The following is a 27,307-nucleotide window of genomic DNA, read 5'->3' as shown; positions in this document are numbered from 1 at the left end:
TCTGCTGTTGTGCATTTGGTTGCTAATTTAGTAGCTAGTTAGCTTCTTCCAAAATCAAGCTTTCGCTTGGTAACAGCAGAGAATATTCATGTTGTGCGTGCAGCAAACTGGGAGTAACATTTTCGACTTACCTGTATAATTTAGGTTAAAAACTGTACAAAATCTTCAATGCGCTCGTTAGCATTTAGTTAGCATTCTCTATGAGGATACCTTAGGACTTGTTAGCATTTTGTTAGCATTATGGGAGGTGATGTTTTTGGGGCTTTAAATATTAGTACTTTTTAAATAAATAGTGCATTCGGAAATTATTCAGACCCCTTCACTTTTTCTAAAATTGATTAAATTGTTTTGTTTCCTCATTGACCTAAACATTACCCCATAATGACAAAGCAAAAACAGGTTTTTATACATTTACAGAAGTATTCAGACCCTTTTCTCAGTACTTTGTTGAAGCACCTTTGGCAGCAATTACAGCCTCGAGTCTTCTTGGGTATGACGCTACAAGCTTGGCACACCTGTATTTGGGGAGTTTCTCCCATTCTTCTCTGCAGATCCTCTCAAGCTCTGTCATGTTGGATGGGGAGCATCGCTGCACAGCTATTTTCAGGTCTCTCCTGCATTGTCTTGGATGTGTGCTTAGACGTGTTATCCTGTTGGAAGTTCAACCTTCGCCCCAGTCTAAGGTCCTGAGCGCTCTGGAGCAGGTTTTCATCAAGGATCTCTCTGTACTTTGCACTGTTCATCTTTCCCTCGATCCTGACTAGTCTCCCAGTCCCTGCCGCTGAAAAACATCCCCACAGCATGATGCTGCCACCACCATGCTTCACCGTAGGGATGGTATTGGCCAGGTGATGAGCGGTGCCTGGTTTCCTCCAGACGTGCCGCTTGGCATTCAGGCCAAAGAGTTCAATCTTGGTTTCATCAGACCAGAGAATCTTGTTTCTCATGGTCTGAGAGTCCTTTAGGTGCCTTTTGGCAAACTCCAAGCGGGCTGTCGTGCCTTTTGTGAAGGAGTGGCTTCTGTCTGCCAACTCTACCATAAAGGCCTAATTGGTAGAGTGCTGCAGAGATGGTTGTCCTTCTTCGAAGGTTCTCCCATCTCCACAGAGGAGCTCTGTCAGTGACCATCGGGTTCTTGGTCACCTCGCTGACTAAGGCCCTTCTCCCCGCTCAGTTTGGCCGGGCGGCCAGCTCGGTTCCAAACTTCTTCCCATTTTAAGAATGATTGAGGCAACTGTGTTCTCGTACCTTCAATGCTGCAGACATTTTTTGGTACCCTTCCCCACATCTGTGCCTCGACACAATCATGTCTCGGAGCTCTACAGACAAGTCCTTCGGCCTCCTGGCTTGATTTTTGTTCTGACATGCACTGTTAACTGTGGGACCTTATATAGACAGGGGTGTGTCTTCTAAAATCATGTCCAATCAATTGAATTTACCACAGGTGGACTCCAATCCAGTTGTAGAAACATCTCAAGGATGATCAATGGAAACAGGATGCACCTGAGATCAATTTCATGTCTCATAGCAAAGAGTCTGAATACTGTAAGGTATTTTTATCTTGTAAATACATTCAGAAACATTTCTAAACCTAGTTTTGCTCTGTCATTATGGGGTATTATGTGGAGATAGAAAATCCTCTATTTATTTCATCCATTTTAGAATAAGGCTGTAACGTAACTGTGGAAAAAGTGAATGTGTCTGAATACATTCCGAATGAACTGTAGCTGCAGTCAACTTGTGCACTAGATAATAGATGAAGCAGATCGCGGTCAAATTGCTCGTTAGATCATTTTTAATTACGAAGCTTACCGGTACTAGTTTCCCAAAACAGCGGTTTGAACCAGTCACGTGTGTTTGTTTACAAAGAAGCACAACGTGTAAAACGGGAGCTTCTCGAGGTCAATCATTCCTGCAGCGCAACTGTAGTGAAGTGGCCAAGTATGAAATTCACTAATGTTTGCCAGCTATATGTCTTAACTATTAAGTTAACTATCTAAGATGTGACAAATTACATTTTCTTTAGCTGGGTTTGTTAGCGAATGTTAGCGCAGATCAAGCTTCTTGGTAACAGCAGCAGACACAATCCCCTCTCAGATCCCTGCTGCCTAATATTTGTTTCGTGCGTGTTGCAAACTGTGTTTCGAGTTACTTGCATAACTTTATGAGCTAGGTTGTCTGTCCTAGTAATACATAATTCTCATGCGCTCCTTAGCATTTACCTAGCATTTGCTATGGGAATTCCTTAGTACTTGTTAGCATTTTGTTAAGGGAACGTAATAAAAAATAATTGTCCCTGGGATGACACAGGCACGGTATGGAAATCTAGATAACACCCAACCCTAGTATAACCGGTATTTCTGATACCCTCAGCAGAGGCGTATCAGAAATTGGACAAATATAAGCACCTACCTAAATTCCCTTGTCTTCTCTCCTCCAGGTGTTAAAGATGCTGCAGTGAGTTCGGAGCTGAATCTCAACTGAAGCCTCAGCATGTCTATACTGCTGATGGTGGGTGTGGTGACGTGGGGGGCCCAAGTGGGGGTTAGGGTCCAGGGGGCCAAGTGTCCCGGAGGGGTGCTTGATAACTGCCCTACCCAGCAGAGCAACACCTCCGGTGGGGGTGAGACCTCCAGGGACTACTGCTACACCGCCCGTATCCGCTCCACCGTGCTCCAGGGCCTGGCCTTCGGAGGGGTGCCCACCGTCCTCGCACTCGACTTCATGTGCTTCCTGGTGAGTCAAACGCAAGAGTTCAAAGGTCAAACAGAGATGAGGATACAGTATAATACAACTCTTTTTTTTCACCTGATACATCAGGATGGTTTCTTCGCACCCCCCCCCCCCCCCCCCTACACACACACACACACACACACTGAGTCAGGGTTGTACAGCTGATGTCGTGACGTGTCTAGATATGTTTTCCTTCATACAGACGGAGCTGTGATTTAAATGGTTAGATCTGTTCTGACATAAAACAGCCCCTCAAGGAATTTCACTTCCCTAAAGCAACATGCTTGGCACGGCAGCCCGCTTGGCACGGCAGCCCGCTTGGCACGGCAGCCCGCTTGGCACGGCAGCCCGCTTGGCACGGCAGCCCGCTTGGCACGGCAGCCTGCTTGCCTAATGTATGGTGAGGCTACTTACCCCCCTCTCTGTGTACATTGGTGCCTCTCCCTCCCTATTGAAGACGAAGGATGACCTTTTGACAAGTGGTCAGTTCTGTGTTTGTTTTAACGTGTGTGTGTGTCTGTCCTTTCTAGTTATCCTGTTTTGACGTGTGTGTGTCCTTCCTAGTTATCCTGTTTTGACGTGTGTGTGTGTGTGTGTGTGTTACCTTCCTAGGTACTCCTGTTTGTATTCTCCATCTTGAGGAAGGTAGCGTGGGACTACGGCCGCTTGGCGCTGGTCACTGATGCAGACAGGTAAATCACTACACTGGCATCTATACTATGTGATCCCTGCAGGAATTGAACCCAGGACCTTGGCGTTGAGGAGTTGCCAGGTAGCGCCACACTCTTACCAACTGAGTCACACAGGCTGAGACACACCGGGGAAAGAAAACACAGACATGTTTAGGATGTGATCCCTGTTGGAATTGAACCCACACCTTTCACGCCGCACAGTACTCTTAACGCCAACTAGGAGAGGAGGAGAGTGGAGTGGAGGAGAGTGGAGGAGAGTGGAGGAGAGTGGAGGAGAGTGGAGTGGAGGAGAGTGGAGTGGAGGAGAGTGGAGTGGAGGAGAGTGGAGTGGAGGAGAGTGGAGTGGAGGAGAGTGGAGGAGAGTGGAGTGGAGTGGAGGAGAGTGGAGTGGAGGAGTGGAGTGGAGTGGAGTGGAGTGGAGTGGAGTGGAGTGGAGTGGAGTGGAGTGGAGTGGAGTGGAGTGGAGTGGAGTGGAGAAGACCAAGGAAAGGCCTTCTCTTGTAACAGGAGATCAACACTGACAGAAGGATTGACATACTAACACAGTTCAGTACAGCCTCTGGAACTGTAGACTACCGCGGTAATACGTAGCGGCGACTGAACTGTAGACTACCACGGTAATACGTAGCGGCGACTGAACAGTAGACTACCACGGTAATACGTAGCGGCGACTGAACTGTAGACTACCGCGGTAATACGTAGCGGCGACTGAACTGTAGACTACCACGGTAATACGTAGCGGTGACTGAACTGTAGACTACCACGGTAATACGTAGCGGCGACTGAACTGTAGACTACCACGGTAATACGTAGCGGCGACTGAACGGTAGACTACCACGGTAATACGTAGCGGCGACTGAACAGTAGACTACCACGGTAATACGTAGCGGCGACTGAACGGTAGACTACCACGGTAATACGTAGCGGCGACTGAACTGTAGACTACCACGGTAATACGTAGCGGCGACTGAACAGTAGACTACCACGGTAATACGTAGCGGCGACTGAACAGTAGACTACCACGGTAATACGTAGCGGCGACTGAACAGTAGACTACCACGGTAATACGTAGCGGCGACTGAACAGTAGACTACCGCGGTAATACGTAGCGGCGACTGAACAGTAGACTACCGCGGTAATACGTAGCGGCGACTGAACTGTAGACTACCACGGTAATACGTAGCGGTGACTGAACAGTAGACTACCACGGTAATACGTAGCGGCGACTGAACTGTAGACTACCACGGTAATACGTAGCGGCGACTGAACGGTAGACTACCACGGTAATACGTAGCGGCGACTGAACGGTAGACTACCACGGTAATACGTAGCGGCGACTGAACGGTAGACTACCACGGTAATACGTAGCGGCGACTGAACGGTAGACTACCACGGTAATACGTAGCGGCGACTGAACAGTAGACTACCACGGTAATACGTAGCGGCGACTGAACAGTAGACTACCACGGTAATACGTAGCGGCGACTGAACAGTAGACTACCGCGGTAATACGTAGCGGCGACTGAACAGTAGACTACCGCGGTAATACGTAGCGGCGACTGAACAGTAGACTACCACGGTAATACGTAGCGGCGACTGAACAGTAGACTACCACGGTAATACGTAGCGGCGACTGAACAGTAGACTACCACGGTAATACGTAGCGGCGACTGAACAGTAGACTACCACGGTAATACGTAGCGGCGACTGAACGGTAGACTACCACGGTAATACGTAGCGGCGACTGAACGGTAGACTACCACGGTAATACGTAGCGGTGACTGAACGGTAGACTACCACGGTAATACGTAGCGGTGACTGAACGGTAGACTACCACGGTAATACGTAGCGGCGACTGAACGGTAGACTACCACGGTAATACGTAGCGGCGACTGAACGGTAGACTACCACGGTAATACGTAGCGGCGACTGAACTGTAGACTACCACGGTAATACGTAGCGGCGACTGAACGGTAGACTACCACGGTAATACGTAGCGGCGACTGAACGGTAGACTACCACGGTAATACGTAGCGGCGACTGAACGGTAGACTACCACGGTAATACGTAGCGGCGACTGAACGGTAGACTACCACGGTAATACGTAGCGGCGACTGAACGGTAGACTACCACGGTAATACGTAGCGGCGACTGAACGGTAGACTACCACGGTAATACGTAGCGGCGACTGAACGGTAGACTAACACGGTAATACGTAGCGGCGACTGAACGGTAGACTACCACGGTAATACGTAGCGGCGACTGAACGGTAGACTACCGCGGTAATACGTAGCGGCGACTGAACGGTAGACTACCGCGGTAATACGTAGCGGCGACTGAACGGTAGACTACCGCGGTAATACGTAGCGGCGACTGAACGGTAGACTACCGCGGTAATACGTAGCGGCGACTGAACGGTAGACTACCGCGGTAATACGTAGCGGCGACTGAACGGTAGACTACCACGGTAATACGTAGCGGCGACTGAACGGTAGACTACCACGGTAATACGTAGCGGCGACTGAACGGTAGACTACCGCGGTAATACGTAGCGGCGACTGAACGGTAGACTACCGCGGTAATACGTAGCGGCGACTGAACTGTAGACTACCACGGTAATACGTAGCGGCGACTGAACAGTAGACTACCACGGTAATACGTAGCGGCGACTGAACTGTAGACTACCACGGTAATACGTAGCGGCGACTGAACAGTAGACTACCACGGTAATACGTAGCGGCGACTGAACAGTAGACTACCACGGTAATACGTAGCGGCGACTGAACAGTAGACTACCACGGTAATACGTAGCGGCGACTGAACGGTAGACTACCACGGTAATACGTAGCGGCGACTGAACGGTAGACTACCACGGTAATACGTAGCGGCGACTGAACGGTAGACTACCACGGTAATACGTAGCGGCGACTGAACGGTAGACTACCACGGTAATACGTAGCGGCGACTGAACGGTAGACTACCACGGTAATACGTAGCGGCGACTGAACAGTAGACTACCACGGTAATACGTAGCGGCGACTGAACAGTAGACTACCACGGTAATACGTAGCGGCGACTGAACAGTAGACTACCACGGTAATACGTAGCGGCGACTGAACAGTAGACTACCACGGTAATACGTAGCGGTGACTGAACAGTAGACTACCACGGTAATACGTAGCGGCGACTGAACGGTAGACTACCACGGTAATACGTAGCGGCGACTGAACGGTAGACTACCACGGTAATACGTAGCGGCGACTGAACTGTAGACTACCACGGTAATACGTAGCGGCGACTGAACTGTAGACTACCACGGTAATACGTAGCGGCGACTGAACTGTAGACTACCGCGGTAATACGTAGCGGCGACTGAACAGTAGACTACCGCGGTAATACGTAGCGGCGACTGAACAGTAGACTACCGCGGTAATACGTAGCGGCGACTGAACGGTAGACTACCACGGTAATACGTAGCGGCGACTGAACGGTAGACTACCGCGGTAATACGTAGCGGCGACTGAACAGTAGACTACCGCGGTAATACGTAGCGGCGACTGAACAGTAGACTACCGCGGTAATACGTAGCGGCGACTGAACAGTAGACTACCGCGGTAATACGTAGCGGCGACTGAACAGTAGACTACCGCGGTAATACGTAGCGGCGACTGAACTGTAGACTACCGCGGTAATACGTAGCGGCGACTGAACAGTAGACTACCACGGTAATACGTAGCGGCGACTGAACTGTAGACTACCACGGTAATACGTAGCGGCGACTGAACAGTAGACTACCACGGTAATACGTAGCGGCGACTGAACGGTAGACTACCACGGTAATACGTAGCGGCGACTGAACGGTAGACTACCACGGTAATACGTAGCGGCGACTGAACGGTAGACTACCACGGTAATACGTAGCGGCGACTGAACGGTAGACTACCACGGTAATACGTAGCGGCGACTGAACGGTAGACTACCACGGTAATACGTAGCGGCGACTGAACGGTAGACTACCACGGTAATACGTAGCGGCGACTGAACGGTAGACTACCACGGTAATACGTAGCGGCGACTGAACGGTAGACTACCACGGTAATACGTAGCGGCGACTGAACAGTAGACTACCACGGTAATACGTAGCGGTGACTGAACGGTAGACTACCACGGTAATACGTAGCGGTGACTGAACAGTAGACTACCACGGTAATACGTAGCGGCGACTGAACAGTAGACTACCACGGTAATACGTAGCGGCGACTGAACTGTAGACTACCACGGTAATACGTAGCGGCGACTGAACAGTAGACTACCACGGTAATACGTAGCGGCGACTGAACAGTAGACTACCACGGTAATACGTAGCGGCGACTGAACAGTAGACTACCACGGTAATACGTAGCGGCGACTGAACAGTAGACTACCACGGTAATACGTAGCGGCGACTGAACAGTAGACTACCACGGTAATACGTAGCGGCGACTGAACAGTAGACTACCACGGTAATACGTAGCGGCGACTGAACAGTAGACTACCACGGTAATACGTAGCGGCGACTGAACAGTAGACTACCACGGTAATACGTAGCGGTGACTGAACGGTAGACTACCACGGTAATACGTAGCGGTGACTGAACGGTAGACTACCACGGTAATACGTAGCGGCGACTGAACGGTAGACTACCACGGTAATACGTAGCGGCGACTGAACGGTAGACTACCACGGTAATACGTAGCGGCGACTGAACGGTAGACTACCACGGTAATACGTAGCGGCGACTGAACGGTAGACTACCACGGTAATACGTAGCGGCGACTGAACGGTAGACTACCACGGTAATACGTAGCGGCGACTGAACGGTAGACTACCACGGTAATACGTAGCGGCGACTGAACGGTAGACTACCACGGTAATACGTAGCGGCGACTGAACGGTAGACTACCACGGTAATACGTAGCGGCGACTGAACGGTAGACTACCACGGTAATACGTAGCGGCGACTGAACGGTAGACTACCACGGTAAATCAGGTAGAACACAGTTAGTAAGTTTATTGGTTTATTTCTGCAGCTGTTCTCGCCACTCCCAGACCAGGCTGTCTGTGTGGTGTGTGTGTGTGTGTGTGTGTGTGTGTGTGTGTGTGTGTGTGTGTGTGTGTGTGCTCGCAGGCCAGGCTCTGTTAGCTTTGTGTTTTTTCCCAGAGAATGAATTTCCCGACAGACTACTTCCTTTTAAAATGTGTATATTTTCAGATCTTATTGATCAGATGGTGAGAGAGGAATGATGGGTAAAGACGGAGAGTGGTTCTGTCCGTGGGCAGTGGGCTGGATTCAGACTCATCCCCACTCTATATTAATGTGCCAAAGGTTGGGGCATTACCACTAGACCAGCCAGGCCACTAGATAATCTACTTCCTGTGTTTCCCCTGGGATTTTAACATTTAGCAGCAGTGGCAGAGATACTGTAGCTGGGACGGGGTCTTCCTGTGGGAGAGGGAGGAAGTGTGGGAGAGGGAGGAAGTGTGGGATTAAAAGGATTAAAGTCACATTGATGTGTAATAATGTGTTTTGTATGTGACTGACTCTACATACGGTATTGAGAGAATAATTGACAGGGTTACTCACAGTGGATGAGAGGAAACATTCACTGTACCAGTGGATGAGAGGGCACATGAGACTTCAATTCATGTCAGGAGAGAGTTGACAATGGTGGTGGAGTGGTCACCAAAATCAAATCAAACTTTATTAGTCACATGCGCCGAATACAACAGGTGTAGACTTTACCGTGAAATGTTTACTGACAAGCCCTTAACCAACAGTGCAGTTCAAGAAGAGTTAAGAAAATATTTACAGAATAAACTTAAGTAAAAAAATAGTAAAAAGTAACACAATAAAATAACAATAACGAGGGTATATACAGGGGGTACCGAGTCAGTGTGCGGGGGTACAGGTTAGTTGAGGTCATCTGTACATGTAGTTGGGGGTGAAGTGACTATGCATAGATAATACACAGCGAGTAGCAGCAGTGGACAAAACATATGGGGGGGTCAATGTAAATAGTCCGGTGGCCATTTTATTAATTGTTCAGCAGTCTCATGGCTTGGGGGTAGAAGCTGTTAAGGAGCCTTATGGTCCTGGACCATCAGCCTTCAACACCATAGTGTCCTCCAAGCGTTTCACTAATCTCAGGGCCCTGGGTCTGAACCCCACCTTGTGCAACTGGGTCCTGGACTTCCTGACGGGCCGGCCCCGGGTGGTGAAGGTTGGCAACAGCTCCTCCGCTACGATGACCCTCAACACGATGTCTCACAGGGTGCGTTTTTCAACCCCGTCCTGTTCAACCATGACTTCTTGGCCCCGTCCTGTTCTCCCTGTTCAACCATGACTTCTTGGCCATGCACGACTCCAACTCAATTTGAACAAAACGAAGGCACTGATTGTGGACTACAGGAGATAGCAGAGCGAGCACTCCCCCATCCACATCGACGGGGGCCACATCGCATCGACGGGGGCCACATCGCATCGACGGGGGCCACATCGCATCGACGGGGGCCACATTGGCGTGCACATCACTGACAACCCGAAATGGTCCCTTCACAGAGTGTGGTGAAGAAGGCGGAGCCTGAAAGAAATGTGGTCCCTAAGATCTTAACAAACTTCTACAGATGCACCATTTGAGAGCCATCCTGTTGGCAATTGCACCGTCCGCAACCGCAGGGCTTTCCAGAGGGTGGTGCGGTTAGCCCAACGCATCATGGGGTGGGGGGCACACTGCCAGCCCTCCAGGACATATACAGCACCCGATGTCACAGGAAGGCCAAGAAGAGCTTCAAGGACAACAACCACCCGAGCCACTGCCTGTTCACCACGCTATCATCCAGAAGGCGAGGTCAGTACAGGTGCATCAAAGCTGGGACCGAGAGACTGAAAACCAGCTTCTATCTCAAGGCCATCAGACTGTTAAACATTCACCACTAGCCGGCCTCTGCCCAGTACCCTTCCCTGAACCTTAGTCACTGTTACTAACCGGCTACCACCCAGGTACTCTACCCTGAACCTTAGTGACTGTTACTAACCGGCTAACACCCAGGTACTCTACCCTGCACCTTAGAGACTGCTTTGCCCTATGTACATAGTCATGGAATCACTGGCCACTTTAATAATGTTTACATACTGCTTTACCCACTTCATACTGTATTCTAGTCATGGTTCATCCTATATAACTACTGTATATACTGTATTCTAGTCCTGGCTCATCCTGTATAATACTGTATTCTAGTCCTGGTTCATCCTGTATAATACTGTATTCTAGTCCTGGCTCATCCTGTATAATACTGTATTCTAGTCCTGGCTCATCCTGTATAATACTGTATTCTAGTCCTGGCTCATCCTGTATAATACTGTATTCTAGTCCTGGCTCATCCTGTATAATACTGTATTCTAGTCCTGGCTCATCCTGTATAATACTGTATTCTAGTCCTGGTTCATCCTATATAACTACTGTATATACTGTATTCTAGTCCTGGCTCATCCTGTATACTACTGTATTCTAGTCCTGGCTCATCCTGTATAATACTGTATTCTAGTCCTGGTTCATCCTATATAACTACTGTATATACTGTATTCTAGTCCTGGCTCATCCTGTATAATACTGTATTCTAGTCCTGGCTCATCCTGTATAATACTGTATTCTAGTCCTGGCTCATCCTGTATAATACTGTATTCTAGTCCTGGCTCATCCTATATAACTACTGTATATACTGTATTCTAGTCCTGGCTCATCCTGTATAATACTGTATTCTAGTCCTGGCTCATCCTGTATAATACTGTATTCTAGTCCTGGCTCATCCTGTATAATACTGTATTCTAGTCCTGGTTCATCCTATATAACTACTGTATATACTGTATTCTAGTCCTGGCTCATCCTGTATAATACTGTATTCTAGTCCTGGCTCATCCTGTATAATACTGTATTCTAGTCCTGGCTCATCCTGTATAATACTGTATTCTAGTCCTGGCTCATCCTGTATAATACTGTATTCTAGTCCTGGTTCATCCTGTATAATACTGTATTCTAGTCCTGGTTCATCCTATATACCTACTGCTGTCCACTTCATATGTATATACTGTATTCTAGTCCTGGTTCATCCTATATAACTACTGCTGTCCACTTCATACTGTATTCTAGTCCTGGCTTTTCTATTCATACACAGTTTTTGTAAAGTATTCAGACCCCTTCCCTTTTTCCACATTTTGTTACGTTAGACTTATTCTAAAAATGGATGAAATAAACATTTTATTAATCTACACACACAACCCCACAATGACACCATTTTTTTTATTTATGCAAATGTATATATATTTTTTTAAACAACAAACTTTATTTACATAAGTATTCAGACCCTTTGCTATGAGACTCGAACTTGAGCTCAGGTGCATCCTGTTTCCATTGATCCTCCTTGAGACGTTTCTACAACTTGACGGGACAAGTTTTTCTAATGTTTGTTTTTTTTATCCCTGGAAAAATTCCTGGTCCTCGGGAGGATGTGAATTCTGTCAAACTGCAGCAACCTTCATACGAATTATATTTAGACGAGACTAACGGGGCTTCCTCTACACAGTGACGGCAAAGGATGGACAATAGAACTCACAGGGCTGAGGTGGATTTATGCAGGTTTACAGTGTGAGGTCTGGGACTGGCTTTATGCTGGTTTACATTGTGAGGTCTGGGACTGGCTTTATGCAGGTTTACATTGTGAGGTCTGGGACTGGCTTTATGCAGGTTTACATTGTGAGGTCTGGGACTGGCTTTATGCAGGTTTACATTGTGAGGTCTGGGACTGGCTTTATGCAGGTTTACAGTGTGAGGTCTGGGACTGGCTTTATGCAGGTTTACATTGTGAGGTCTGGGACTGGCTTTATGCAGGTTTACAGTGTGAGGTCTGGGACTGGCTTTATGCAGGTTTACAGTGTGAGGTCTGGGACTGGCTTTATGCAGGTTTACATTGTGAGGTCTGGGACTGGCTTTATGCAGGTTTACATTGTGAGGTCTGGGACTGGCTTTATGCAGGTTTACAGTGTGAGGTCTGGGACTGGCTTTATGCAGGTTTACAGTGTGAGGTCTGGGACTGGCTTTATGCAGGTTTACATTGTGAGGTCTGGGACTGGCTTTATGCAGGTTTACATTGTGAGGTCTGGGACTGGCTTTATGCAGGTTTACAGTGTGAGGTCTGGGACTGGCTTTATGCAGGTTTACAGTGTGAGGTCTGGGACTGGCTTTATGCAGGTTTACATTGTGAGGTCTGGGACTGGCTTTATGCAGGTTTACATTTTGAGGTCTGGGACTGGCTTTATGCAGGTTTACATTGTGAGGTCTGGGACTGGCTTTATGCAGGTTTACAGTGTGAGGTCTGGGACTGGCTTTATGCAGGTTTACATTGTGAGGTCTGGGACTGGCTTTATGCAGGTTTACATTGTGAGGTCTGGGACTGGCTTTATGCTGGTTTACATTGTGAGGTCTGGGACTGGCTTTATGCTGGTTTACATTGTGAGGTCTGGGACTGGCTTTATGCTGGTTTACATTGTGAGGTCTGGGACTGGCTTTATGCAGGTTTACAGTGTGAGGTCTGGGACTGGCTTTATGCAGGTTTACAGTGTGAGGTCTGGGACTGGCTTTATGCAGGTTTACAGTGTGAGGTCTGGGACTGGCTTTATGCAGGTTTACATTGTGAGGTCTGGGACTTGCTTTATGCAGGTTTACATTGTGAGGTCTGGGACTGGCTTTATGCAGGTTTACATTGTGAGGTCTGGGACTGGCTTTATGCAGGTTTACATTGTGAGGTCTGGGACTGGCTTTATGCAGGTTTACAGTGTGAGGTCTGGGACTGGCTTTATGCAGGTTTACAGTGTGAGGTCTGGGACTGGCTTTATGCAGGTTTACATTGTGAGGTCTGGGACTGGCTTTATGCAGGTTTACATTGTGAGGTCTGGGACTGGCTTTATGCAGGTTTACATTGTGAGGTCTGGGACTGGCTTTATGCTGGTTTACATTGTGAGGTCTGGGACTGGCTTTATGCAGGTTTACATTGTGAGGTCTGGGCCTTGCTCCCCCTTTGACAGTGGAGAGAATAAATAAAATTGTTAAGAGTTAATTTCCTGTAATTCTACACTTTTAGCCATTTTAGAACTAATTTCATGCACTTCTCCTCATTTTTCCTTGGGGCGGAGAGAAATGTTTGCTGTTTTTGAATATGATATCTGAGTAAGAGTGACTAACAAAACCAATGAGGGTCTCCTCTCGGTCAGTGATTCCACCATGATTACTGCAAGTTCAGAAATCTGGTACCACTAACTTTTAGTTTAGGTGACATAGGCTAATTGAGTGACCATCAGTGACTGACATCAAGAGAACCTGCTGATACACAACCAAATATCCAAGTAGCTCCTGTGTATTGCACTATTCTAACTCTCAACAGTAAGTTGAGACCCCGACAGAGTTCCTAAAAAAATAATAAGCTATTGAAACGCTATTGGCCTATCAAAGGCTGCCAGTTGCCCCTCCCAGGTGTTGGCTCCTCCCAGGTGTTGGCTCCTCCCAGGTGTTGGCTCCTCCCTGGTGTAGGCTCCTCCCAGGTGTAGGCTCCTCCCTGGTGTAGGCTCCTCCCAGGTGTAGGCTCCTCCCTGGTGTAGGCTCCTCCCTGGTGTAGGCTCCTCCCTGGTGTAGGCTCCTCCCAGGTGTAGGCTCCTCCCAGGTCTAGGCTCCTCCCTGGTGTAGGCTCCTCCCTGGTGTAGGCTCCTCCCAGGTGTAGGCTCCTCCCAGGTGTAGGCTCCTCCCAGGTCTAGGCCTAATTAAAAAATGTACTCAGTCGGTCATCACTATTATGTTGAATGATGAATTCAAGTGAATCATTTTTTATTGAAAAGGTCTAGACAGCCCAAGTTGGAATATAAAACCAAAGTTGATCACATTCTCTCCTGACACAAACAAATAGACTATAAATAGATAAGGTAACGAAATCGTTTACCCTGACCAGATGGACAGTGTGCAGCTGCTGTTGTTAGTAGCCTAGAGGTTCACGCTGAAAAGCCATCTCGTTTTAATCGTACACAGCATGTCAGATCTCTAATGTTTAGGCCTAGTCTAGGCTGCTGTGACATTTTATGTAACGAGCTTTTCCTTGTCTGTCAAGTGAGGATGCATCATCACGTTTGTTTAAATAAATACAGAGCGAGAAAAAAATCTCACTTGAAGGGGTGCATTGTGGGAAAACAATGTGCTGCGTCAACACCTCCCTTTTAATGGATAATGTGTTGGAAGCGTCATCAAATCATTCTGAATTCATTTCAACATCCCAGAGAAGACAGTAGAAATGTACATATGCTCAGCAAGTAAAGCAATTTAAATGGCAATTAACTCTGCGAGCTCCTTGTAGTTGTCCTGGTCTGCGGAACTTTTCTCTCTCATCGTGCCGCAAACTAGAAAACAATTATTGCGTGGCCCGAAGATGCAGTAGTGTAGATGAGCTGCTGGAGAACATCCCTGGTTGTTCTCACCTTATAGTTGTGTTGCGCAGTTTGAATACGCAGACTGTCGTCCGTTAGGCTACATGATCAATGCTGCTTTTCCCCCCCAGAAGCTTGAGGCAATGAAAGGTCTGTCTTCAACAAAACAATCCACTACGTTGTCGTTAGAGAACTGCACTCTGGTAGCTAGCTACTTGCTACTGAAGTTAGCACGGCAAATATAAATAAATTACACTAACCTTACACATGTTCTAAAACCAAGACGACAATATATAACCTACCTCAGTCTCCTGTAGTTTGAAGAAACTCATTTGATTTCCTAAAAATCACTATTCACTATCTCAATCTATCCAACAATGTCACCACCTCACCAAGCTTCTAAATCCCACATCCGTAGGTTAATTCTTTGATGGGTAACGTGTTAGTTCAAACTGTAAAAGTTTTGATTGGATGGGACGACGTCCTACAGAAGTATTCATAATTACCATGTAAGTCTATGGAAGGGGGTAAGACCCATCAGCCTCCTAGGTTTTGTATTGAAGTCAATGTACCCAGAGGAGGATGGAAGCTATCTGTCCTCCGGCTACACCATGGTGCTACCCTACAGAGTGCTGTTGAGGCTACTGTAGACCTTCATTGCATAACAGTGTGTCTTAATCAATTATTTGGTGACGTGAATATATTTAGTATAGTCTTATCTAAAAAATTATAACTTAAAAAAAAATTAAAAAATCTGGAATTCATTGAGTAGGATGGTCCTCCCCTTCCTCCTCTGACGAGCCTCCACTGGTAGATGTAGTAGCTAAGATAACTGTGCTGTATTGGGTGGCTAGGACAGAGCCAGGCTGATGGTCCATAGATAGGCACATTATTCACCCCTGCTGCATGCCTGCAATACTTGTAAGTAATCTCATATACAGATAGTGAATCCCCTTTGACTTAACATCTAGGCCTACTGTATATCTGACGCTTTTTAATTCAGTTATGAACCAAACATAAGTTGCCATTTTATGTATTTGTGGTCTTTACGGTGCTGTTATTATATGGACAATAGTCAAGACTACATTATTTGTACTCTTGTCAAGCTTGTGTCCCTCTTAAGCTCAGTTGGTAGAGCGTGTCGATTGAAACACCAGGACCACCCATACCTCAAAAGTGTGTGCACGCATGACTTGAGTGACTTTGGATCAAGGCGTTTGCTAACGGGATGTATATTAATGTGCTTGGAAATGTTTCTAATATAGCAATGTATAACCCCAGCAGAGGCCCTCTGTCACTGTCGAGACAACTGAACTGGGACCTGATTAACTGCATGGATCACTAGTTTCTCCTCCAAGGACCAAGCTGACCTCCGCCATGTTGTTTTTCTGTTTTTGTTTTCTCTCTGAAGACGGAGTCAGCGATACAGCCGTCTGGACGAACAGGAATAGTATGTAACGTTACCGCGTCACCCTGCTGCTTTTCTTCCTCTTGTCACATTGCTGCTCGTCTTCCTCTTTCGTAACCCTCGTATCTTCTAGGAGTAACGCTCTTCCTTCCTTTCCTACCTAGGCTGGTGTGGGTTGGGTTGGCCTCTCTCTCTCTCTCTCTCTCTCTCTCTCTCTCTCTCTCTCTCTCTCTCTCTCGGTGTGGGTTTTCTCTTTCCTTCTCTCCCTCCAGGCTTTCTTCTTCTCCATGCCAGACTCCTGTCTGTCTCCATCTTTTTTCTTTCTCATCATTCCTCTGTTTTTAACTCTGCTGCTGAGTCTCTGTGTGTCTCTGTGTGTCTCTGTGTGTCTCTGTGTGTCTCTGTGTGTCTCTGTGTGTCTCTGTGTGTCTCTCTGTCTGTGTCTCTCTGTCTGTTTCAACCCCGTTGTTGGATGTTCTCTCTCTCCCTAACCAATCAGCTCTATATGCTAATCTGTTTCGTTGTTAAACTCTCTGACAAGCAGCATGCCTGTCCTGTCCTCCTGTATGAGCGCACCTCATGAGGCGCCCAGCAGGCAGGATGCTTACAGGGTAGAGAGGTACGGTAACTAGTAACTACACACCTCACCTTGACTGGTTATCCCTACCTACAGCTCCTGTATGTATCAGTCTGTGGTGGTTTTGTATTACCTACTAGTCACCTCTTCCTACCAATCAGCTGTTTGTCTGGGGGTTCTGTACTACCTACTAGTCACCTCTTCCTACCAATCAGCTGTGTGTCTGTAGTGGTTCTGTACTACCTACTAGTCACCTCTTCCTACCAATCAGCTGTGTGTCTGTAGTGGTTCTGTACTACCTACTAGTCACCTCTTCCTACCAATCAGCTGTGTGTCTGTAGTGGTTCTGTACTACCTACTAGTCACCTCTTCCTACCAATCAGCTGTGTGTCTGTAGTGGTTCTGTACTACCTACTAGTCACCTCTTCCTACCAATCAGCTGTGTGTCTGGGGGTTCTGTATTACCTACTAGTCACCTCTTCCTACCAATCAGCTGTGTGTCTGGGGGTTCTGTACTACCTACTAGTCACCTCTTCCTACCAATCAGCTGTGTGTCTGTAGTGGTTCTGTACTACCTACTAGTCACCTCTTCCTACCAATCAGCTGTGTGTCTGGGGGTTCTGTATTACCTACTAGTCACCTCTTCCTACCAATCAGCTGTGTGTCTGTAGTGGTTCTGTACTACCTACTAGTCACCTCTTCCTGCCAATCAGCTGTGTGTCTGGGGGTTCTGTACTACCTACTAGTCACCTCTTCCTACCAATCAGCTGTGTGTCTGGGGGTTCTGTACTACCTACTAGTCACCTCTTCCTACCAATCAGCTGTGTGTCTGGGGGTTCTGTATTACCTACTAGTCACCTCTTCCTACCAATCAGCTGTGTGTCTGTAGTGGTTCTGTACTACCTACTAGTCACCTCTTCCTACCAATCAGCTGTGTGTCTGTGGGGGTTCTGTACTATCTACTAGTCACCTCTTCCTACCAATCAGCTGTTTGTCTGTAGTGGTTCTGTACTACCTACTAGTCACCTCTTCCTACCAATCAGCTGTGTGTCTGGGGGTTCTGTACTACCTACTAGTCACCTCTTCCTACCAATCAGCTGTGTGTCTGGGGGTTCTGTACTACCTACTAGTCACCTCTTCCTACCAATCAGCTGTGTGTCTGTAGTGGTTCTGTACTACCTACTAGTCACCTCTTCCTACCAATCAGCTGTGTGTCTGTAGTGGTTCTGTATTATCTACTAGTCACCTCTTCCTACCAATCAGCTGTGTGTCTGTAGTGGTTCTGTACTACCTACTAGTCACCTCTTCCTACCAATCAGCTGTGTGTCTGTAGTGGTTCTGTACTACCTACTAGTCACCTCTTCCTACCAATCAGCTGTGTGTCTGTAGTGGTTCTGTATTATCTACTAGTCACCTCTTCCTACCAATCAGCTGTTTGTCTGGGGGTTCTGTACTACCTACTAGTCACCTCTTCCTACCAATCAGCTGTGTGTCTGGGGGTTCTGTACTACCTACTAGTCACCTCTTCCTACCAATCAGCTGTGTGTCTGGGGGTTCTGTACTACCTACTAGTCACCTCTTCCTACCAATCAGCTGTGTGTCTGTAGTGGTTCTGTACTACCTACTAGTCACCTCTTCCTACCAATCAGCTGTGTGTCTGGGGGTTCTGTACTACCTACTAGTCACCTCTTCCTACCAATCAGCTGTGTGTCTGGGGGTTCTGTACTACCTACTAGTCACCTCTTCCTACCAATCAGCTGTGTGTCTGGGGGTTCTGTACTACCTACTAGTCACCTCTTCCTACCAATCAGCTGTGTGTCTGGGGGTTCTGTATTACCTACTAGTCACCTCTTCCTACCAATCAGCTGTGTGTCTGGGGGTTCTGTACTACCTACTAGTCACCTCTTCCTACCAATCAGCTGTGTGTCTGGGGGTTCTGTACTACCTACTAGTCACCTCTTCCTACCAATCAGCTGTGTGTGTGCTAGGGGTCAGAAATAAAAAGGTACATCCCTTTGGGTCCCCAGGACCAGGATTGAGAAACACTGCTCTCAGTCTGTGTATTAATGACTACACATTGGTGTTATGTTGTCTCTGTGAATACCCTTGTCTGTGAATACCCTTGTCTGTGAATAACCTTGTCTGTGAATAACCTTGTCTGTGAATACCCTTGTCTGTGAATACCCTTGTCTGTGAATAACCTTGTCTGTGAATAACCTTGTCTGTGAATAACCTTCTTTGTGAATACCCTTCTCTGTGAATACCCTTGTCTGTGAATACCCTTGTCTGTGAATACCCTTGTCTGTGAATACCCTTGTCTGTGAATACCCTTCTCGCTCTAGCTAGCATCTGTCATCTTAAAGGCCCATTTCAGTCAAAAATTTGATTTTTCTGTGTTTTCTATATATTGCCACACTGAGGTAGGAATAATACTGTGAAAATTTTGACAATGTCCTTTTTAGCGTAAGAGCTGTTTGAAAAGACAGCCTGAAATTTCTGCCTGCTTTGGTGGGACGTAGTTTGGGCCTTCCATGATGACATCACCGTACAGTAAAGTTTTTTAATAGACCAATAAGAAAGATAATTCCAAACCACTCTGCCCGAAAACAGCAATTTTTTTTTACTTTTCCCCTCCCCACTCCGATCACTCCCACGTCTGCATTCTCTCTTTAACAGGCTTGGCGCTCTGACGGAGACAGTTTGTGTATCTCTAGAATCTTCCGACTGCATGAAATGGGGCTGTAGAGGTTCGTTCTGGATCGTTGTTGTCTCACTGAGGGGGTGCATGAGGAGCAGTGTTGGGGGGGGGGGGGGGGGGGGGCGCGTTACGTAATTACTACGTAGATTACTTTTATGAGTAACAGAGTAAAATAACGTGTGACTTTTTCAAAAAATCGCCATGCTCCCTCTGACAGTGAAACTGAGATTTTATTTTAACGCGAAGTAAAATGGTTGGGTTATATCCAAATGTACATACCGTTTCTGTGTACGGTATTACCGGAAGTGAATACAAGGTGCGCTATTTAAATTTAAAAAGTAAAAAATATGCACAAAACAATTTGTGCATCAGGGATCTTCATCCAGGAGGGGATTGATTGTCTCCAGTGTGGGTACCAGTATTTTTTAGCTAACATTCCCCTCCTTGCCACTCCAATGAGTAGGTGTTCCCAAAACGTTTGACTGGTACTGTATATATAATGTACATTTTTTTTCAAGTAACTTATCCCAACACTGATGAGGAGTAGTAGCCTACTAAAACCTCAACCATGTCTCAGGTCAATTACATTTAATTCTGTCAATTCAGGAAATGAACTGAAATTCCCAGAATTGGAATGTAAGTGGTACAACCGTGTGAACACAACTCAGGACCAGCCTCTCCAGACCATTTCAGAGCCTCGTACATGTGACCAGTGAACTAACTACTCTGTAAATAAATACACCATTGATACTGTACTACAACGGTGATATCAAAGCCTAACTATTTGGGATTAGATTTGTTTTTTGTTGTTGTTGGTGTTGTGCTATGCTAATGCTTGGCTAAAGCGATCTCCATCAGGTTTGTTTTTGGGGAGCGCTAGGCTAATACTAATTGTATCCTTTTAACATTGTGTGTGCGCAGTGTGGCGTCTGCCATGACGTCAGCGCTTCCCGATCGCTACGAACGCCTGACCTCTGTCTCCAGCTCAATGGACTTTGAGCAGAGAGACCACGTAAGTACTACTTCCTGGTTTTACTGGGGTCATGGGGTGTGAAGCGACTATGCTAGGGCAGCGGTTTCCAACTTTGTCGATTCCGGAGACCACCAAATGACCGTTAAAAGCTCTTGAAGGACCACCATCGAGGAGTCACAAACAATTTGCATTGTGAAAAATAATGTGAAATTTCTTGTACCATTAATACTGCCAACTGTTGCTATTTTTTAAAAGAAAAAAATACATAATTTCAAAATACATTTGGGGACCACCTGCAGTAGCCAACCCCCCGCGGACCACATGTTGAAAACCACTTGGACTAAATTACAACACAAAAACATGTTTGAGAAAGAGCTTGTAATAAATTACTCATATTGTCAGTAGAGCTGGTACAATTACTGTGTAACCGACAGTTAGGGATGGAAACCGCCATGAAAATGAAATAACCGTCAAACCCGTTTAACATATATATATATATATACATTTTTAAAGTCAAATGAACAGCTGACTGAATGACCACAATGCAGCAGCTGCACACACAGAAATATAATGAATAGAACAGGCTGGGAAACCTCTAACCTTGGCAATTTGACTGGTAAACTCATGGGTACACACGCAATGGCCGCCTGGTATTGTGATGCAATCATTTCTATGGTAATGTAGAGTGTTCATTCAAATGATGTTAACTGATGTGGCTCACGCAATGGAATGTTGAGTTTAATCAACCAATCACAGCACGTATTTTACTTTAGTTCTTTGCTCCTATAGGATCACTTGCCATGGCGGCCAGTCCACCCATTATGCCATCATTGACTTGAATGGGGGACGCCCGTTCTATTCATTATATTTCTGTGTGTGCACATGCAGTCATGAGCGGAGGAGAAAATGTGCGTTTACATTTTTTGTTTGTTTTACTATTTGGTATTTTATTAGGATCCTCATTTAGCTGTTGCAGAAGTAGCAGCGGCGACTCCTGGGGTACACGTTATTCCAACGGTTACTGTCATCCAAAATGCCATGACTGTCACAGCCCTCAACGTCAGCATAAACAAAACATGACTTTGAATTGCTGGCCAAGTGTATTTGACCTCAGAACAAGATAGTTTAGGAAGAGATAGACACACTCAAGGTTGTGATTGGAGTGGTTTGCTGAGTCCACTACTGTCACCTGACATTGCAAGAGTGTATAATAGTCTTATCTTAAAAAATAAAACATATTTTATAACCTTTATTCAACTAGGCAAGTCAGTTAAGAGCAAATTCTTATTTTCAATGACAGGCTAGGAACAGTGGGTTAACTGCCTTGTTCAGGGGCAGAACGATAGATTTTTACCTTGTCATTCGATCTTGCAACCTTTTTGGTTACTAGTCCAACGCTCTAACCACTAGGCTACCTGACGCCCCAGACCTAACCTAACCTACGGCAGATCTAACCTAACCTACTGCAGATCTAACCTAACCTACGGCAGATCTAACCTAACCTTCTGCAGGTCTAACCTAACCTACGGCAGATCTAACCTAACCTTCTGCAGGTCTAACCTAACCTTCTGCAGGTCTAACCTAACCTACTGCAGATCTAACCTAACCTACGGCAGATCTAATCTAACCTACGGCAGATCTAACCTAACCTATGGCAGATCTAACCTAACCTACCGCAGAGGAATACCTATGTAAGAATGCTGTTCATTGACTACAGCTCAGCATTTAACACCATAGTACCCTCCAAACTCGTCATTAAGCTCGAGACCCTGGATCTCGACGTCGCCCTGTGCAACTGGGTACTGGACTTCCTGACGAGCTGCCCCCAGGTGGTGAGGGTAGGTAACAACATCTCCACCCCGCTGATCCTCAACACTGGGGCCCCACAAGGGTGCGTTCTCAGCCCTCTCCTGTACTCAATCATCAAGTTTGCGGACGACACTACAGTGGTAGGCTTGATTACCAACAACGACGAGACGGCCTACAGGGAGGAGGTGAGGGCCCTCGGAGTGTGGTGTCAGGAAAATAACCTCACACTCAACGTCAACAAAACAAAGGAGATTGCTGTTTCCTGAAGGCCACAATCGAGGGAGCAGCCCCCTATCCACATCGACGGGACAGTAGTGGAGAAGGTGGAACGTTAAGTTCCTCAGTGTACACATAACGGACAAACTGAAATGGTCCACCCACACAGATAGCGTGGTGAAGAAGGCACAGCAGCGCCTCTTCAACCTCAGGAGGCTGAAGAAATTTGGCTTGTCACCAAAAACACTCACCAACTTTTACAGATGCACAATCGAGAGCATCCTGTCGGGCTGTATCACCGCCTGGTACGGCAACTGCTCTGCCCATAACCGTAAGGCTCTCCAGAGGGTAGTGAGGTCTGCACAACGCATCACCGGGGGAAAACTACCTGCCCTCCAGGACACCTACACCACCCGATGTCACAGGAAGACCATAAAGATCATCAAGGACAACAACCACCCGAGCCACTGCCTGTTCACCCCGCTATCATCCAGAAGGCGAGGTCAGTACAGGTGCATCAAAGCTGGGACCGAGAGACTGAAAAACAGCTTCTATCTCAAGGCCATCAGACTGTTAAACAGACATCACTAACATTGAGTGGCTGCTGCCAACATACTGACTCAACTCCAGCCACTTTAATAATGGAAAAATTGATGTAAAAATGTATCACTAGCCACTTTAAACAATGCCACTTAATATAATGTTTACATACCCTACATTACTCATCTCATATGTATATACTGTACTCTATATCATCTACTGCATCTTGCCTATGCCGTTCTGTACCATCACTCATTCATATATCTTTATGTACATATTCTTTATCCCTTTACACTTGTGTGTATAAGGTAGTAGTTGTGGAATTGTTAGGTTAGATTACTTGTTGGTTATTACTGCATTGTCGGAACTAGAAGCACAAGCATTTCGCTACACTCACATTAACATCTGCTAACCATGTGTATGTGACAAATAAAATGTGATTTGATCCTAACCTACGGCAGACCTATTAACTCTAATATATGACACATCTAATCTAATCTACAGCAGGTCTAACCTAATTGACGGCAGATCTAACCTAATCTCTTCTCTCTAGGGCTTCTGCTCCTGGTTAACAGCCATCTTCCGCATAAAGTGAGTCTCCCATAAAGTTGGTTTTGTGTGTGTGTGTGTGTGTGTGTGTATGAGAGAGAACGACCGATAATCAACTGAGCCAATCTATCGGGCGATATTGGCCATCAGCCTTTGATAGTCTCTTTACATAGCATAACTGCTACTCTGCCAGCCACCACTCACTGAGGAATGTCTAGCTGGGAAAATCCGCAGCAAGCTAGCTCATTCTCCAACCGAAAGATGCAGCATTGAGAAACAGATTAATTGACACGGTGATCAAAATCGATCTCCTGTTGCAAATATTAGTTTAGTGTAGTTCACTACTAATACGGCTTGTGTGGACGTGCCCGGACCTGCGTGCAATAAGCAAGCTAGGTAGTTAGCTAAACAGACAGCTATGTGACCTGTTAGCAAAGATTACGATAACAAACCCTTTCACCTGTGGTGTTAGGTAGCTAGCTATATTAGCCACTATGCTAGCTAGCTGGCTAGATAAACATATCAGATAGGAGCTAATGGCCAATGTAGCTGGCTAATATTAGCAGGTCATCATTTTGAACATGCACCATTTTGGGCAACGAGCCATCTGACTTGCGGAGTAACGTTAACTATTTACTGGTGTGCTGATCTGACCAGCCACAATCAAATCCGTAAATTGACAGTTTATAGTCAGATTAGATGATAATCGTAATAGGAGAACGAGGAAGCGTTTTAAAACGCAATAGGTTTAGCTACCTAAGAATCTCCCTGCATGTTTATGGACCAAGAAAGCTGAAGATCAGTGTGAGTTTCACACTTCTCAAACGACGGAAAGATTTGAGTCATTCAGACAGAACGTTGTTTAAAATTATTTTCTATCCTCACTCTCCATGTTAGATATTATTATGCACATTTATGGATTGCTAGCAAATGTCATTCCCATTTGAGCTAGTAATCATAGTATTAGCAGTAAACAGTAGAAAGTGATATGAGCGACGTGGAGATGTGAAAGGGAGCGGAGTTGCAGCCTCGCACGATCCAATCGCAGCAGTAGGATACAAGTTACAACCCGCCCATTTCTTGACAGATAGCTGAACTAGCCAATTGAGTTGTTTGGAATTTCGTCCCGGCAGCTGAGTTGTTTAGAGATGCGTCCTGACAGCTGTTTTTTTTTTTTTTTCATCACGGAAAATGACATACTATACTGAACAAAAATATAATCACAACAAGCAACAATTTGAAAAGATTTTGACAGAGTTACAGTTAATAAAAGGAAATCAGTCAATTGAAATGAATTAAGGCCCCTAATCTATGGATTTCACATGACTGGGAATACAGATATGCATCTGTTGGTCACAGATACCTTAAATAAAAAGGTAGGGCCGTGGATCAGAAAACCAGTCAGTATCTGGTGTGATCACCATTTGCCTCATGCAGCGTGACACATCTCCTTCACATAGAGTTGATCAGGCTGTTGATTGTGGCCTGTGGAATGTTGTCCCGCTCCTCTTCAATGGCTGTGTGAAGTTGCTGGATATTGGCGGGAACTGGATCACGCTGTTGTACACGTCGATCCAGAGCATCCCAAACATGCTCAATGGGTGACATGTCTGGTGAGTATGCAGGCCATGGAAGAACTGGGACATTTTCAGCTTCCAGGAATTGTGTACAGATCCTTGGGGCCGTGCATTATCATGCTGAAACATGAGGTGATGGCGGTGGATGAATGGCACGACAATGGGCCTCAGAATCTCGTAACCATCTCTGTGCATTAAAATTGCCATTGATTAAAATCGATTGTGTTCATTGTCCGATGCCTGCCCATACCATAACCCCACCGCCACCATGGGGCACTCTGTTTACAACGTTGACATCAGCAAACCGCTCGCCCAGACAACGCCATACACGTGGTCTGCTGTTGTGAGGCCGGTTGGACGTGCTGCCAAATTCTCTATAACAACCATGGAGGGGGCTTATGCTAGAGAAATTAACATTTAATTATCTGGCAACAGCTCTGGTGGACTTTCCTGCAGTCAACATGCCAATTGCTGCTCCCTCAACTTGAGACATCTGTGGCGTTGTGTTATGGGACAAAACGGCACATTTTAGAACGGCTTTTTAGTGTCCCCAGCACAAGGTGCACCTGTGTAATGATCATGCTGTTTAATCAGCTTCTTGATATGCCACACCTGTCAGGTGGATGGATTATCTTGGCAAAGGAGAAATGCTCCCTAACAAGGATGTAAACAAACATTTGAGAGAAATAAACTTGTTTTGCAGTATGTAACATTTCTGAGATCTTTTATTTCTGCTCATGAAACATGAGACCAACACTTTACATGTTGCGTTGTATATTTTAGTTTGGTTTTGTTCCCTTGATCACAAATCATGACGTTACGTTGAACCTATTCGCATTAAATAGATGTTATTTTATATTCTCAAACTAACAGCAGTGGATATTTTAACTGCCATCGATTTGAAAAATGCTGCGACATTGCTGTCTCTGGGAAATGGTGTCATCAACATTTACATATTGAATGATATTGAATGTCGGCCTAAAATATCATCCATCGGCCTCCTTGACCCCCAAAAATCATTATCGGCATCGGCCCTAAAAAATCCATATCAGTCGTTCTCAAGTGTGTGTGTGTGTGTGTGTGTGTGTGTGTGTGTGTGTGTGTGTGTGTGTGTGGGGAGGGGGGCAGCAAGAGTTAAAATGAGGTTGGAATTTAGCAATTAGTCTTTTGTGAGTTTAACTGTCTGTGACTGTGTTCAGAGCTCTGCACGGCTGGACCCTGGTTAGTATCTCTCTGACTGTTCTTGTATAAAATACTCTGTCTCAGTGACTTTCATGGTTAAATAAAGATTCAAACTAATTAAATAAAATACATGCTCTGTCTGTCTCTGTCTGTTCTGTCTGTCTCTGTCTCTGTTTCTGTCTCTGTCTCTCTCTGTCTCTCTCTGTTTCTGTCTGTCTCTCTCTGTTTCTGTCTCTGTCTGTTTCTGTCTCTCTCTGTCTCTGTCTGTCTCTCTCTGTCTTTGTCTCTCTCTGTCTCTCTCTGTCTCTCTCTGTCTCTCTCTGTTTCTGTCTCTCTCTGTCTCTTTCTGTCTGTCTGTTTCTGTCTGTCTGTCTCTCTCTTCTCTGTCTGTCTCTCTGTCTCTCTCTCTCTGTTTCTGTCTGTCTCTCTCTTCTCTGTCTGTCTCTGTCTGTCTCTCTCTCTCTCTCTCTCTCTCTCTCTCTCTCTCTCTCTCTCTCTCTCTGTCTCTTTCTGTCTGTCTGTTTCTGTCTGTCTGTCTCTCTCTTCTCTGTCTGTCTCTCTCTGTCTCTCTCTCTCTGTTTCTGTCTGTCTCTCTCTTCTCTGTCTCTCTCTCTCTGTCTCTCTCTGTTTCTGTCTGTCTCTCTCTTCTCTGTCTGTCTCTGTCTGTCTCTCTTTGTCTCTCTCTCTGTCTCTCTCTCTCTCTGTTTCTGTCTCTCTCTGTCTCTTTCTGTCTGTCTGTTTCTGTCTGTCTGTCTCTGTCTGTCTCTCTCTGTCTCTCTCTCTCTGTTTCTGTCTGTCTCTCTCTTCTCTGTCTCTCTCTCTCTGTCTCTCTCTCTCTGTTTCTGTCTGTCTC

General features: G+C 46.2%; 1 protein-coding gene across 1 annotated transcript in view; it reads left to right on the top strand.

Moving 5' to 3' along the window:
• The first annotated feature begins 2,443 nt into the window (after positions 1-2,443).
• The window catches only part of LOC120037896 (CSC1-like protein 2), a 28,520-nt gene continuing 3,656 nt past the window's right edge, over positions 2,444-27,307 (top strand). Inside the window, exons 1-5 of the mRNA XM_038983862.1 lie at positions 2,444-2,736; positions 3,346-3,425; positions 16,337-16,375; positions 20,530-20,620; positions 23,700-23,737. Of these exons, the coding sequence (XP_038839790.1) occupies positions 2,494-2,736; positions 3,346-3,425; positions 16,337-16,375; positions 20,530-20,620; positions 23,700-23,737 (491 nt within the window). The 5' untranslated portion in view covers positions 2,444-2,493. The remainder of the gene's footprint in view (positions 2,737-3,345; positions 3,426-16,336; positions 16,376-20,529; positions 20,621-23,699; positions 23,738-27,307) is intronic.

This window comes from Salvelinus namaycush, unplaced genomic scaffold (assembly GCF_016432855.1).
Source record: "Salvelinus namaycush isolate Seneca unplaced genomic scaffold, SaNama_1.0 Scaffold1971, whole genome shotgun sequence".
Taxonomy (NCBI): Eukaryota; Metazoa; Chordata; class Actinopteri; order Salmoniformes; family Salmonidae; genus Salvelinus; species Salvelinus namaycush.
Note: the sequence above shows the minus strand (reverse complement) of the source record. Positions and strands in the feature narration are given on the sequence as shown.